Source organism: Gymnoscopelus microlampas (assembly GCF_963454915.1).
Source record: "Gymnoscopelus microlampas genome assembly, chromosome: 18".
Lineage (NCBI taxonomy): Eukaryota > Metazoa > Chordata > Actinopteri > Myctophiformes > Myctophidae > Gymnoscopelus > Gymnoscopelus microlampas.
The window spans coordinates 15,106,301-15,121,595 of NC_139955.1; the positions used below are offsets into that span (position 1 = coordinate 15,106,301).

General features: G+C 41.7%; 1 protein-coding gene across 1 annotated transcript in view; it reads right to left on the reverse strand.

The window, feature by feature from the left end:
* The window catches only part of LOC311034262 (teneurin-3), a gene marked incomplete at its 5' end in the record, with an annotated part of 205,696 nt that overhangs the window by 122,299 nt on the left and 68,102 nt on the right, over positions 1 to 15,295 (reverse strand). The window contains 1 exon segment of the mRNA XM_084042099.1: positions 4,088 to 4,316. Coding sequence (XP_083898225.1) covers positions 4,088 to 4,316 — 229 coding nt within the window.

Here is a 15,295-nt window from a genome sequence, read left to right on the forward strand (position 1 = left end):
TGATGTGTGGCCGGGAACGACTGCAGCAATTAATTAAAATCTTATTTCAAATTAAGCGTTATTAACACTAGTCCATACCCGGGTATGGGCACACTGAAAGTATTTGCAGACTTTGGGTTATATCACAGTAGCCTATGCTTAGTTAAACTTTGAGAGAGCAAGTTTGTTCAGCGGGATCAGCGGGAGATCAGCTTGGGATGGGCACGTTATCAAATGAAATAAATCTTTGCGGGGGTCCGTGGACCCCACTGGGCTAAGCTGTTTGTGCAAATAAGACGATAGCCGTATCGCTGACAGTAAAAAAACACACACACACACACACACACACACACACACACACACACACACACACACACACACACACACACACACACACACACACACACACACACACACACACACGGTGGAGAGAGACAAGTTTTTGTCCCTGTTGTCTCTCAACTTGAAAATACTTGAAATAATGTCCTTTCTGACACATGGTGAGATCGCACATGACTGAGTAAACAATCTACACGCTATTGCTATTAGCAGCAAGAGCTGGCAGCCCGTATAGCCCATAACTCTATGGTATATTCCTGTAGCTTTAAGTCTGCCCACTGGTTGGGAGCACAGAAGTGTGACAACAAACAGAGTGTATCCCATAGCCTGGGAGACCGTAACCGTGACAACAGACCTGCGTCCGCGCATGCGCAGTAACGGCAAGAACTGCTGCCGTAGAGTTAGACAGAGTTTACAAAAAAGGCTAATAAACAGCTTGAATTTGGGAAAAATTCAAAACAGGCTTCCTCAGGGTCTGCGTAATGCTAATGGTCAATGCCCGTGTGCAAGTTCAGATCAATTGCTCAAGCCAGTGAGGAGACAAATGCGGAACAAAGAGTGTGACTGACTTTCCTTAAAGGAGCTACACCATGCATTTAAAAAATATATATATATTTAATATCATATTGTTTATGTCCCTCAAATGTTTTTTAAAAGGTTTGAGCCTAAATCAAGCCTCAGATATACTCATTCCAACTAACTTCTCTCTGGCTTATAAAGCACTTTCACCTGCAATACCACATTGTCCTTATTTAGCATGTGGCACTATTGAGCCAGTTTGTATGCATGTTATCTCCTGGTTCTGTGTGGAAAAAGTAAAAAAAAACAAAAAAAATGTTTTCATTATTTTGTTTTGCTTTGTAGGTGCTTTGTAGGTATCCTAACCCTAACCCAATTTACATAAAACCCCAGATATGGTGTGAAAGCCTGAGTTCTCAAACTTGGGTATTTTTTTATTTTTTGGGATAAGAGAGAGGTATGGGAGACCAAAAACATACAGAAAAGAAGGAAAGGTTCAAATTCATGGTGTAGCTCCTTTAATTAGGATAAATAGAGTGAGAGCCTCAATGCTACAGCACCTCTATCATAACAAACATCCCTGTGTATCCTCACAGTTTTCACACTGCATGGTAGTAAAGCATCACGTATGAGCCGACTACATTCCTCTTCTTCTTCCTCTTATAGTAACCATAGGCCTACACTGTTCTCTTTGTGGTGCAACCGCCCCCCCCCCCCCCCCCCCCCCCCCGGCAGTGGCTCAGGGGTAGAGTGTCTGCCAGCCGGATGAGAACCGCAAGGTTCCCAGTTCGATCCCAGAGTTATTGTCAAAATGTCCTTGAGTGTCCTTGAGCAAGAGCAGAACCCTTAATTGCTCCTGATGAGCAGGTTGGTGCCTTCACACACGCCATCGGTGTGTGAATGTAATGCACAATCAATGTAAAGCGCTTTCGATAAAAAGCGCTATATAAATGCACCATTTACCATTTACAAAGCCATGTAATTGACATTTCTATTTAGTGCAATATTTTATATTCTTTAAAAAATAAAACAAGTGTTACTCACTTGTAGTGCTGAAAATGGCCCATGAATTGGCAGGCTAATAATATTAAGTCAGTAGTCACTCGCACGCACACGCACACACACACACACACACACACACACACACACACACACACACACACACACACACACACACACACACACACACACACACACACACACACACACACACACACCCCTTGAGGATGCACGCGCGTCGTGATTATTTAGGCAGAGAAAATATCAGTATGGGCTTTCTTATTACTTAATGATATGGTGCCTAATTGTAGTTGTGTTTTTTAATATTACATTTAAATAAAATAATGAATCATTTAGTTATTATGATGATCGGCTTGGCTCATTTTGGAGCCCCCTGGGCAAGCTGGTGCCCTACTCAGAGTGCGTGGTGCGCGCGTGCCTAGCGGCGGTACTGTTCTCAAACCCCCCATGGCTCTGCGGGCCTCCTACACAAGTACTCATACCAGACCTATAAAGGTCTGGCCTTGGCCCACAAACCTCCCGAAGGCAGCCTAATAGATGGTATCTGGGGCTTCTGTTTACATCCCTCAACCCACTAGTTTACTTGACATCTGTGGTTACATGGACACCCTGGCCGTTCCTCCTGACCCCCCTCCCATTGGCATCCAGCAGTTGCCCTCTCCTCCCTCCCACTGACAACCAGCTGATTTAGAGTGGAACTGCCGCAGATAGTGATTTATGCCTCCTCTGATGATAGGTGCGCACATATTGTTTCGTCGATACGACGAAGACGACTCAAGGTCGGCCATGCGGTTAGTATGCAGTCGTCACATCCTCCCCCCCTCCACAAGCCGACGTTCTATCTCACTGTGAGCCAGCAGAGACGTCAAACTGGAATAGAATCATCTGAGTTTGAAGGAGAGCACCGTGTATCCTCCTTCGTTAGCGGGGGGGTAAAACGAAACTGCTGATTGAGAAAGATTAGATATAACTGTTGCTGCAGAGAGAGCGCTTGGGTAAGGGCCTTATGACAAAATGGTACGCTGCCCGGCACCATCTTGATATAAAAAACATAATCCACTTATAAAGTTCCTTGTTAAGTCATAGCCTTCCTGATTTGAACTGGCAAGCCTCTGGATGCTTCCACTCACCTCCGGCCATTATATTTCACAGCTACAGTGTATATGATTTAGTAATCCACCTCAGGGCCATGTTCTGCAATGAACTCACCAGTCACTGCCAGCAGTAATGAACAGAGCTGCAGGTGCGTCTAACATAGCCAGAAACCCTACAAATATGTATTACTGATGATAAACACAACTGTATCTGAGGGGATAGGTCTCAGGAGTATTGCTTCATATAAATGGATACTTTTGCACTTAACAGGATTATTTTCCATAACAAGAAAGTGGATCATATCACTCCAGTTCTGAGATTGTTACGCTGGCTCCCTGTCAGTCGTACAATTGATTTCAAACCTTGCTGTTGGTTTATAAGCACAGCATGGTTTAGGGAACGTTTTCTTTTCTGATCTTGTGCTTCTTTCAGACCACTCCGGTCATCAGGGCAGCTTTATATCCCCAGAGTCAAAAACAAACCGATGCTCTAATTGTTTTAGGGCAAAGCACTTTGCATGTTCTTGTTGAAATGTGCTAAACAAATAGACCAAACACCCACCCTTGATTTCAAAACTCATCTCTCCCTGGAAATGTGAATGGCCTTAAATGTTTGCCCAGGTCATTATTGTAAATGAAAACTGCATATCAATTATTTTACCAAGTTAATTAAAGTCTACATTAAAAAATAAAATAAAACAACAGACCAGCTACAACTGTAAGTGAAGATGGCCACATCACTGTACAGGGGTTTTAATGTTTCCATCAGACAGCCTCCGGTGCATTGTGGGCAGTGGTGGACAAAGTACTCAACTCCAGTACTAGTACGTAATTAAGATACTCATGGTCAAATATTACTCAACTACAAGTGAAAGTTTCTCAATCAAATTAGTACTTGAGTATTTGCTTTTAAAAATACTTAACTATTCCAAAGTACAAATTACAATGTACATTTTCTTTTTTTATATAATGCATAAAGTACTGGGAGTCAAAAGCACAATATTTGTCTTTGAAATGTAACGGAGTGAAAATCCACATATACAAAATACTCAAGTAAAGCACACGTGTACTTAAGTACGGTACTCAAGTAAATGTACTTGGTTAATGTCCACCAGTGACTGTGGGGCAGCACTTACCTGCTCTCCAGGGCCACATTGCTGCCCAGCACCCAGCTGTCCTGCAGCTGAACGCATTCCGCTGTGCTCTGCAGCTCAGCCGCCAGGCCGGCTGTGGGCGGAGGGCTCGGGCTCCTCTGATTGGCCAGCGAGCTGCGGCTCAGGGACGTGATGGACGGGTGTTGTTTATGGTGCGGGGGCGGAGCCGGGGGGAGAGGAGGCGGGACTTGCTGGTTGGACAGGTGGTCCCCTAGAAGAGAGGAGAGTCGGATTTGAGTGTGTCTAAATGACAAGAGCACGAGGAACCGCAGTATTTCGCTTTGCTGATTGAATTAAGCTTGTGGCAAATGCGCTGTCAAGACACTGTCATTACTTAACGACAGATGGAGGACGGTGCACACAACTGCTGCGTGCGCGAGAGACACCAAACCATGTCCACTAACAGACCACTAAAAGCTAATACAGCCGAGAGGAGACATCAAATGAGCTGCAACCGCGGCAAAAAAAAAGAGAAGGCAAATAACAGGGTTTTTTTTTCACAGCGATAATTGTCGCCCCAAACGCCACACACATGGCCGACAGTTGGGTTCCCTCAAACAGAAGGTCAGTGAGAGGCAGCTGTTCTTTTATGAGCGCTTAACGGGTTGGTTTCGCGTTTGATTACAGCCAGAGAAGACTCTCAGATAACTAATGACCAGAACATCCATTAGAGCTCAGAGAGAACAGGTTTTCCAATTTCACTGAGTGCTGCTTAATTGGCCTCAGGAATGGCAAGCAGTGATTATCTATCCATCTTCCCTTTTTAAAAGGTAAACGTAATAATACAATCATTTTGAAAACCCAGGAAAACTATTTATTTATTCGATTTTGTTTAGTTACTTGCAAAGCAGCTTAAAAAAAGTTTACAAAGCAAATTAGAGGAGAAAAAAAGGAAATTGAGATTATAATTGTGAAAATTGTGAGCACTGTGCCCCAAATGGAGATAAGAGGAAGCTTAAGATCGTTATTGTTTTTAAATCTTTTATGAGGTCAAAAGGAGTTCATTGTTTTGCATGCACTGTGAAGCCACGTACCATAACGTGCATCGTGTTGGAGTTTAATTGAGCTCGTCAGAATGCTGGGAGGTGGGCCGTGACGTGGGCTATAAACGCTGAATCAACCTCCCCTAAGAAAACTGTCTGAGCCTGAGGTCACATCAGAACAGGAAGTAAGGATCTCACTCTTCTGACAAGAGTGAAACAGCACAATCATTTTCTTTAAATGACTCTGGGTATTTTTAACAGAACTCTTAGCATCAGTGCAAGTCATGTCCTTGTCCATGAACTTTGGTGTTCGCTGTACAGTACAAGCCAGCTGTTCTCAATAGACGAGATGCTATTCAATCACAAATACAGGTCATCGACGATTATAAACATTGGTGGTTGATTGTATCGAACCTCGAAAGACGGTTTACTGTATAAATATACTGTATATATATTTATTTTCTTCTTTTTTTTCTCCTTTGCTTTACTGCAAAGGGAGAAGTAAAGACAAATAAACAGCACCAAGCGTCTCTCTGTCTTTATTATTCATATACTCCGGAAACTTTGGCCGTAAGTGGTGATCTGGCCAACACACCGGGGTCAACGTCGGAGTTGGAGCTGTCCAGCTCGGCCAGCGTGGGCGCTTTGAGTAGCCTCTTCTGTCGGGTCAGCGCTGCAGCTTAGCTCCACTGAGCCTGTCACGTGAACCAGGCTCAGTGGAATGCATTTAAATGTCAGATAAAAGAATTGTCTATCTAACCAACACTGCAACATTTTAGAAATACTTTTACAGTGTACCATGTGTCTACAGTATACCTATCCATCCATACATCCATGTGCATTTCCACATATATCTGCTGTATTAACCCCCCCAAAACAACAGTGATGTTCGGCCAGCAGTACTGGGACAAAAGACCAAAAACCGGCCTAACTACTGTACCAACCCACAGCAAAAATCATCACAGGAAGGGACAGCTCTCGTTCTGTCCTGTGTGTGGACACACACGTGTGGGTGCGTGTGTGTTGGTGGAGAAGACAGTAGACAGGCTGATCGAAACAGTTTGAAATAACATTTGTCCTAAGAGAACTCTGAGGTGAAGAAACGTTTGACCCGAGTATTGAAAAAAACACAAAGAGCTTTGTGACTATCAAGCAATAACGAACACAACACGTTGTGTACTCAGTCTCCTGGGCTGCCGCTATGTGAGCGTTGTTAAAACAGAAAGTGCTAAATAGGCTAATGGGTCTATTGCTTTGGAGACGTAGGCTGGCAGACGTGATTGTTTGAACATCATCTCTGGGTGATTCTTCTGCTCCACCAGCAGCCAAAAACACCCGCTCTGATTTTCAATCAACAGTCATTGATTTATTTATTTCACACCATCAGTCAATGTGCTAATGGTGTTACTCTGAGTTTCCGGAAGTAAAAATGCCTCGTTTCCTTTTCTATAACATCGTAACAAACCAATGTAGAACACGAGGCTCCTGGTTGTTAAACAATGCTATGCTCCTGTAGAAGCCACACGTCTTTATGCAATCAATCTAACTTTAGCAAAAACTACTAATTTGCACTTGCGCGCCGCGCAAGTGGAGCTTACTATGAAACCGTGCTCGGGCTGTGTGTGTCTCTTTCTGTCTGTCTGTGTGTGTGTGTGTGTGTGTGTGTGTGTGTGTGTGTCTCTGTGTGCAGTATGTGTGCACTGCCTGTGTGCAGCCAAGTAAATGTCCAATATAGACGTACCATACATCAAATGAAAGGTCTTTGAAAACTGAACACACCTGTCAAGGTTGCGTTTAAGCCCGCGGCCCGCCCCTTCCCCCGGAAGCCACGCCCCGAAGAAGGCTCCTAAAAACTCCTCATTGAAACCCCATGTTAAATGAAAAGTGCCCGAATCGCTCCCAAGTAGGCCGGTGCCCGTCGGGCACCGGCCTACTTGGGAACGATGACAATACCTGTTATACCGTTTTCCAAACATCACTTTATGGTCATGATACATCAGGAGCTTGGTTCCATGCTTAAAACTCTTAATATCAGGGGAACCTGCACCGGTGAGAAACCTGACTGTCACGTTGAGGCGTGCGTGCGTGCGTGCGTGCGTGCGTGCGTGCGTGCGTGCGTGCGTGCGTGCGTGCGTGCAGGGTTCCATTCTGTATGTAATGAATGGGTCATTAGGGATGAGAATTGATACGATTTTACTGATACCAATGCCATTAGAGATTCTTCTTATCCATCCGAATCTTTATCGATTCCCTTATTGATTCCTGATCAATTTTCGTTGTGGAAAAAATTGCTGTTTTATTATCTCTGAGTCTGAACACAGTTATATAACCAGCAGAAAAGGGCATGCATGTCTGCCTAACAACCTGTAAAAAATTACAGGAATTACAATAAGCTTTATAAAATGTATAAGCTCAGAGACTCATTCTCTGAGTTAACAATCCAGATTCTCTAATCATTTCGGTTCTCAAGTCCCATCCCTACTAAAATGTGAGAAATGGTGGTTGTCAGAGAATGTGTTGTATATCACATATGTATATCATATATGTAGGATACTGAACACTTCAACATAAAACAGAAATGTATTACTCAGCAATAATAATGGAGCAACAGTCTCCTTAGTTGCAGTCTATTTCAATTGATCCAATTTCAAGTGTTTGTTTGTCATGGCAAACCACATGTTACAGTTTTCCTAACAGCTGTGGTGGATTATGTTACATGACATATTTTGTAATAGCTTCTGTTTTACAGTTGCACGATTAACTTGACAAGTCTACTGTATACATAACTGTGCATTGTAGTACAGTATAATTACAGTAAAAACAGTACTGTGATATACAGACAACTGTATTTTCCGGGTCACTGACACAAACTGTCTTCAAAGGAAGGCCATCACTCTGCCTGGCACATGAGTTTTAGATCCCAACACCTGCTCGCACAAGTCTACTGTACACAGTGTAAAAAGAAATGTAATGAACCAATGTGTTAAAAGATTAACCTGACGCACCTGAACACGCAAGTTTATCTCTCTCTCTCTCTCTCTCTCTCTGTGACTGTGTGTGTGTAGGTGACAGTCTGAAGACCACACACTAAATCACAATGTTACGAGAACAGAAAATCCCACAAACGTTCAAAGAAGCTAAATTTGAGATTAAGCAAATCTGACTTTGTAATCCCATAATTGACAATGAGAACATTTAATCCTCATGCAGGATGAAACCGCAGCAGCAGCTGGTATAAATACAAATCAAATCAAATCTTTACACCGTTAGAAAAGGTCTTCTTCTAAATTCAAGGGAAAATACAGTAATATTAAATAATATTAAAAAAAATATTTGGGGGTAAAGCTAACACAGAATATGTACACACTCACACAATCACACATACAAATACAATCACCTTCAATATATAAAAACCTAGTGCCACTGCCTACAGTATGTAGGCTAAAGTCATATCTAGATCATTAATAGCAGAATATCCATGACATCCTCATCCACCAAAGAAGAACAAACAACTGCCACAACACAAATCCAAAATGCTTGCTTTCTCACCTTAAAGGCCTTTGCAGACAGGGTGCAATTGGTCAATCAGTTTTTACCGCATGCAAAAAGACGCACGAATCAAACTGGGTTCGATTGAAGAAAAAAAAAACGCACCGCAGAAGCCACTTGCCTCACAGCAAATTCTTTAAAAAAATGATATTGTCCTTTTTTTCCGTGCGAAAAATCGCACCCTGTCTGCAAAGGCCTTAACTCAACCCTCAGTTTAACAAACATACAGTACCTAAGATAGATTTGATTAAGATGGAAATTATCATAGCAAAGCCATAGATAGAAGAGCATAACTAAATATCTCAGACTAAAGTAAAGCTGTATGAGAATAATCATAGTAAACAATAATCAAGCTAATTATTTCAGGAACTTGTAGGCTACGAGTAAATTAATGTAAGCAGAACTTTAAAATAATTCTAAGTAGGTAATTTTACCACATGAACCCTAGGCGTTTCCTATTCTGGGCATGTCATATGTGAAAATTCAGCAAAAATAGCATTGCAACACGCTGTGAGATCGGCCATTTTCGCTGAAGAGATTTGGTATAGAGGGGGGGAAAGGAAGGGACCAAGTAGAAGACCCCTGGGGGACAACTATATAGTATATAGGGTTTAAATTGATAAATCATTTAGTTGATTAAAACCTGGCTCAGAAGAAATCATGACTCAATGATTAACTTTATTAACCTTTTGGGGTGATGATTACTTAGTAAGTACTTTATTGCTTTTGGTCATGAATTGCAACACAAGTCAATTTAACTTTGAAATTAACGTATAGTCAAATGCCATCTGCTTTTTTTAATTTCATGCACAACCAAGTGGGCACAGCAACTAACGTGAAGATGTTTTCATTTAAATTAACATCAGACTCTCCCATACACCCTGTTGTAAGTATATCTGCGTACACAAAAAAAAGGGGGGGGGGGCAGAATGAAAACAATGCATTCCTGTGCTGCTCAATAGAGTAAGGCACTAACATTGCCAGGGTTCGATTCTCTGTGCAGCTCAATGGGTAGGAAAAGGCATTATGGCGAGCATGGCTACTCTATCAAACAGCACATCTCTGCTGTCGGGCAAAAAACTAAATGTCCAAAATATTAACTTTTCAGGAAACGAAAAATACCATGTTTTTAGAACAACACAATACTGCCTCACCAAAGTCGGTATGGTGACTTTATACAATGTAAGACACTTGAATGTGTCCTTATATTATCATCACTTTACCCAAATACAGCTCAAGTGGCCATGGAGTTAGGAGGTTTTTGACCATTAATGTGGAGATAGATGTTTTTCTGTCTGACTTCGTCATTCTAATCAATGATGGAAAAAACAACTATCTCCAAAGTTGGAGATACTGTAGGTGGTTTGACCGACAGTTTTGAGGATCCAATGGAGTTAGGAGGTTTAGTCAGAAGCGCTTTAATACTTTTACATTGGTTCAATATTTGTAAAACCCACACACAGGCGTAAAGGGTGTTCAATAGCACTGATTTATTAAAAAAAACAAAAAGTTGAAAAATATAGATAGCTGGTTTCTGCCCGACAGTAACGATATGTTATCATGGACTGTGTATGTACTTAAAAAAGAGGCATGGATACGTGCCGTCTTTTGTGTATTGGCTGTTTGTAAATTACTAGACAGTGAGGCAGACACATGGCTGCATGCAAATGATTTGTTTGTAATGACATGGTTGGACATTTTTATCAATGTTCTGATTGCATGATCCGGTTTCATGACCTGTTTTAATGGCATGAAACTATGCTATGGTAGGCCTTTGTTTGTTCAACATGAATCTGTTATGGTGATGCATTTGCTTATCAGCGTTCGTTTCCCTAAGTATCGCCTAATGATGCCTTATTGCTCTGCAGCATACATTTGGGTGGAATGCTCATGCAGATGTGTGGGCTATAAAAAAATAGTCAGAATATTCATATTCATATTCTATTGAATATTAATATTAGCAACTTTTTTATTGATTGATTGAATACATTATTATTTATTAATTATCACTGTTAACGTATAACTGCCACCTGCTTGTTAGAACATCATGTTTTATCTATTCCTCCTGTTCGTATCCTGTCTTGCCTATACTTCTGCATTATGACTCACACATTATCTTCTGGCCACGTAATGTGGCTTGTGCAAATGTATATTATTATCTCTGTTTGCTTAAAAAACTTGAAAACTTGAAATACTGCCTCTGTGTCATAACAGACATCTGGTAAAGGAACCCATCACAAACTTCTGGGTTTTAGGACTACACATTTTAGCACCCTACAGGGTGCGATGGAGAGTAGATGTCAATGGTCTGTATGCTCGCTGAGGAGCGATGGGGCCAAGTAAGTAAAAGTGTATCTAGCAGCAAATACATGAGTTAAACAATGAGCCTTGAAGAAGGCTTGGCAGTGTCTTCCATCAGGACACAAGGGGAATTAGGCTGGACTTTAAAGAGCCCGGCTTGGTGGAGGGAAAGGCAGATGAAACAGCTGTGTGGTTTATGGGGCTCAGCTTTGAAATTAGATCAAGACGGATGCCTCCCTTTCATAATTTCTCAATGTCAACTTGTCATCATCTCCATCAGCTACATACTTTAAAGGCCCCTTTTGATTAATACATGCCACAGCTCCAAACGACAGGCTCATTCTCCTACTTAATGGCGCCGGCGATATCTATCAAATGACACTTTATGGAGCGCTGGTATTCTTTACAGAAAGGCATCCTGGAGCGGAGTGGATCTCCAGTTTGGCTGGCTTTTAATTCTCTGCTTTCAGAGGTTTGTGGTCTGTGAACACAGAAACCATCCAGGGTCTTTAACAGTGATTGCTGGTGCCTGGCGTATCAGCAATAGGCTGTGCAATTGGCCCAAGGATGCATCAAAGAATGATAACACAGCACCATGTTTGATCTTATCTGCTAGAAGTGATATGCAAAATGGGTTGGCATTTCCATTTATAAAGTATCAAAAAGAGATCTAATACAATATTTGGTTGACCATTAAACGCCGCAGAAGGCTATCTACGAACAGTGGGGTTGCAGAGTTTCACGTTTCACCACACTCCTTCTTGATTGTTTAATGGCTTTCTGTGATGTCCGTTCTTTGAAAATATCTGTTTTTGATTAAGCCACAAAGCTTTGAACACACTGATATACAATGTTCCAACACAGAGTCAAGTTAAAATTTAAAAGCACAATTAAGATTTGCTCAGATACTCAAATATCACAAACATCAATAAAGATGCTTCCAGGGAAAATAAATGTCACCGTTAATACTCACAGTCCTTCATGCTTTGTTTAATATGGACTGAATAATGGACTGGGTAATTGAGAATTGTGGGCTATTTGGAGCATATATAACATTCACATCTGTCCAATCAGTAAACTCATTCTCATCAACGTTTCCAGTGCAGTTCAGAGTCCATTAGAAGGTTCGTAATGGTTTCCAGAAGTCAAATAACTCAAACACATACAGTAAGAAGTGTCATAAACCCACACAGGTCTTCCTCTTCTTCCTCCTCGTAGTTTAAGTAAAGCATCACCCGGCTTAATAGCCAAACCTCTCTTGTTAGAGGTGAGAACACTACGGCATTAGAGTATGTAAAGTGCAAGCATGTTACAATGATTATCATTAGTTACCTTCTAATTAAACTCATTCCGGTATTCAAGCACTATATTAAAACTTCCAAGTGTTGTCCTGACCGTAACCACTTAAGACCATAGTTGGCCGGTGTCCCCCATGGCTCTATACTAGAGACCGTTTTCACTCTAGACTAAATATTGGCCATCTAAATAGCTGATCTACGAGCATTGGGTTGAGGATCAGCTATTTTTTGCCGAATGTTCACCCCAGAATACAGACACTATAGGCTCCAAGTGGTTAACCCATTAAGACCTGACGAGGCTGATTCTACAAAATGTCTTTTCATGTCAAGGACCCCCAAAATTATATGTATTTGGCTGCGGACCCCCATCTCAAAATATTTAGTTATAGGGACACCCAGAAGCAAAGATTTGAGTTACAAATGTTCACTTAAATTCAAAGATGAAGATATATTCAAAGATTAGAAAAATCTTTCATGATTTTTCAAAAATAGTAGATCTACAAGCTCATAGCACGGCAAATAGCCAAAGTATAAAATATACTCAGCTCTCAGTTGCACATGAAAATTGTGGACTGACGTACGGACTGACCAGCAGAGTGGCTTATACTAGCTCAGCTGCAGGGTCACAGCTAACAACACATTCAAGTGCATTCAAGGACCCAGCAGCACCTGATTAAACCCAGTTATTAGAATCTTCCAGTCACCTTCACAGAGGTCTGTAGGGCTTGTCAGAGGCAGTACAGTGTGGAGGCACTTGTCAGTGGAGCAGGTGACAGGCAGGACCAGTGGGGGCATGCTGGGGCCCTGCTGGGATTCAACTCCATTAAGAGCAGCCTAACCTGCACCTTAGGTGAGTTTTTTGAGAATTTACTCTGTAACGAGTAACGACACAGATCGTTAGATCTTTTAACTATGGGGCCATGGGGTTTACAAAAAAAAGAAAGAAAAAAAAGATGACTGTTCCTTAATTTCCTGCAACAGCACCTTTTGCACCGCTCTCTCTCTCTGTGTGTGTGTGTGTGTGTGTGTGTGTGTGTGTGTGTGTGTGTGTGTGTGTGTGTGTGTGTGTGTGTGTGTGTGTGTGTGTGTGTGTGTGTGTGTGTGTGTGTGTGTGTGTCTCTCTCTCTCTTTCTCTCTCTCTCTCCCCCCCTCCCACACACACTCATTTGACCACTCTCCCTTGGCTTTCTATCTGATCAAATACCAACTTTTGAATTTTAAATCACTTTTCAGGGGACGCAGAGAGTAACCAATATTTCAGGCGGTTACATAATCATTGCAGCAGAAGTAGGGAGTGACTCCCTATTTACATATACACAAAGTACTTTCATGCAAACATATTAAACATGAATTTCAAGGCCGCAGATAATTGAAAATTGATACGTAATAACACAGCTTACAATCTATTAGTCCACAAGAGAAGCAGTGCAATCACAAGCAGCTTCTCGTCTATTTAGTGTCTGTCTCCTCGTGTGTGTGTGTGTGTGTGTGTGTGTGTGTGTGTGTGTGTGTGTGTGTGTGTGTGTGTGTGTGTGTGTGTGTGTGTGTGTGTGTGTGTGTGTGTGTGGGTGTGTGTGTGTGTGGGTGCGTGCATGTGTGCCTCTCTCTCCCACCAAAACAAACATGCAGATGGCAGATCATCACTTCGTTGATGAGAGCTGTGCTACTTGTGCTGACAGCTCTCAGATTACATAGCAATTACACTCCTTCACAATGGCTGCTTTGACAATTAGCCCGCTGACAAAACACTGTGTGTTCATTCATGTGTGGACAGATGTCTTTGCCTCGTTTGTCCAAAAACACTGTGTGAAAACAAAGGTAAAACACTACAGTCGTTCAATGTGTTCAGCTCAGTCATCAGAGGTGACGCAATCAAGGTCTCCATACCTCAACAGCTGCTATTTATTCATGGCATAAATTCTATGTGATTGTGGAACCATTTAGCCAGTGACAATTACTGATTGTTAAAAGGCGGGCTACTAAAGGAAAGGAACACTTGTATTCTCCATCTAAAATCACCACTATGACTTGAATGGCTCGTATCTGCTGTAACTACTGGCAGTTGTCATGGTGATTGGTGATAGGTACATGAATTCTGGGGTGGGGGTCATCGCGGTTAAAGTAGGAACTCCTTTGAAGATGCAGAGCCCTGTTGATCAAATTCTAAACCTTCAATCAAGGAACTCAATTGAAGCTGCTTTAAGGCTCCCCACACAGCAACGGCAGTAGCAAACACGCTATTACATCGCATCAGGACATAAATCAATGTTTTTGAGAAGGAATAAAGATTGGAATGAGCAATTGGTCAAAAATCATTCATCTAGGCTGTATTTCCCATCAAAGAAATATGAAATGTATTCTGAGAAACTGTTCTATGCCCCCACATTCATTTCGGACACACTTCTCAATTCACTTGAGAAAATGGTTGCAGGGGGAAAAACATGAAGAAAAACAGTCCACTTGTGGTTGTAGTGCCAGTCCTTAGAAATGTCTGCAGTAATTGCATTTCCCGTGCAAATCAGTGTGTTGTTATAGAGACCGGAAGAGTGGGCTTTTACTAAAAAACAGAGAATCAATTTCATCCTGATTAATTAGGGGACACTAGGAAGCACCATTCGGTTCATAGACATTAAAACAGAATATAGGAAATAAATATCACAGCTAGGTTTTTGAAGTAAAATTAAAAATGTCCTATTCTGCTTTATGAATAGTCAGATCTACAGTCTGTTCAATGCCTGGGCTGGGCATACCACTTGCTGATTGTCACTATACTCGCTCAACTTTTGTCTTGTCTAATCTCCACTGTACAGTTACAGTACTAACTGTAGATCAATGAAGGCAGAAAAGCCCCCAAAAATAACAAAACACATAATAACCACATCTTTAGATCCCACAGTCTCAATAGTGTCTTACACATTGCCCTCCTTAATGGAAAGGTTCCTTAGGTGACTGTTCCCACATTAACTCATTCAGTGCCCAGCTTATTTATGGAATTTTGGCTCTGAGTGCCACAGCCAAAATTCATTGTAAAGAAAAAGTGCTTAGGAGCCGAGATACAG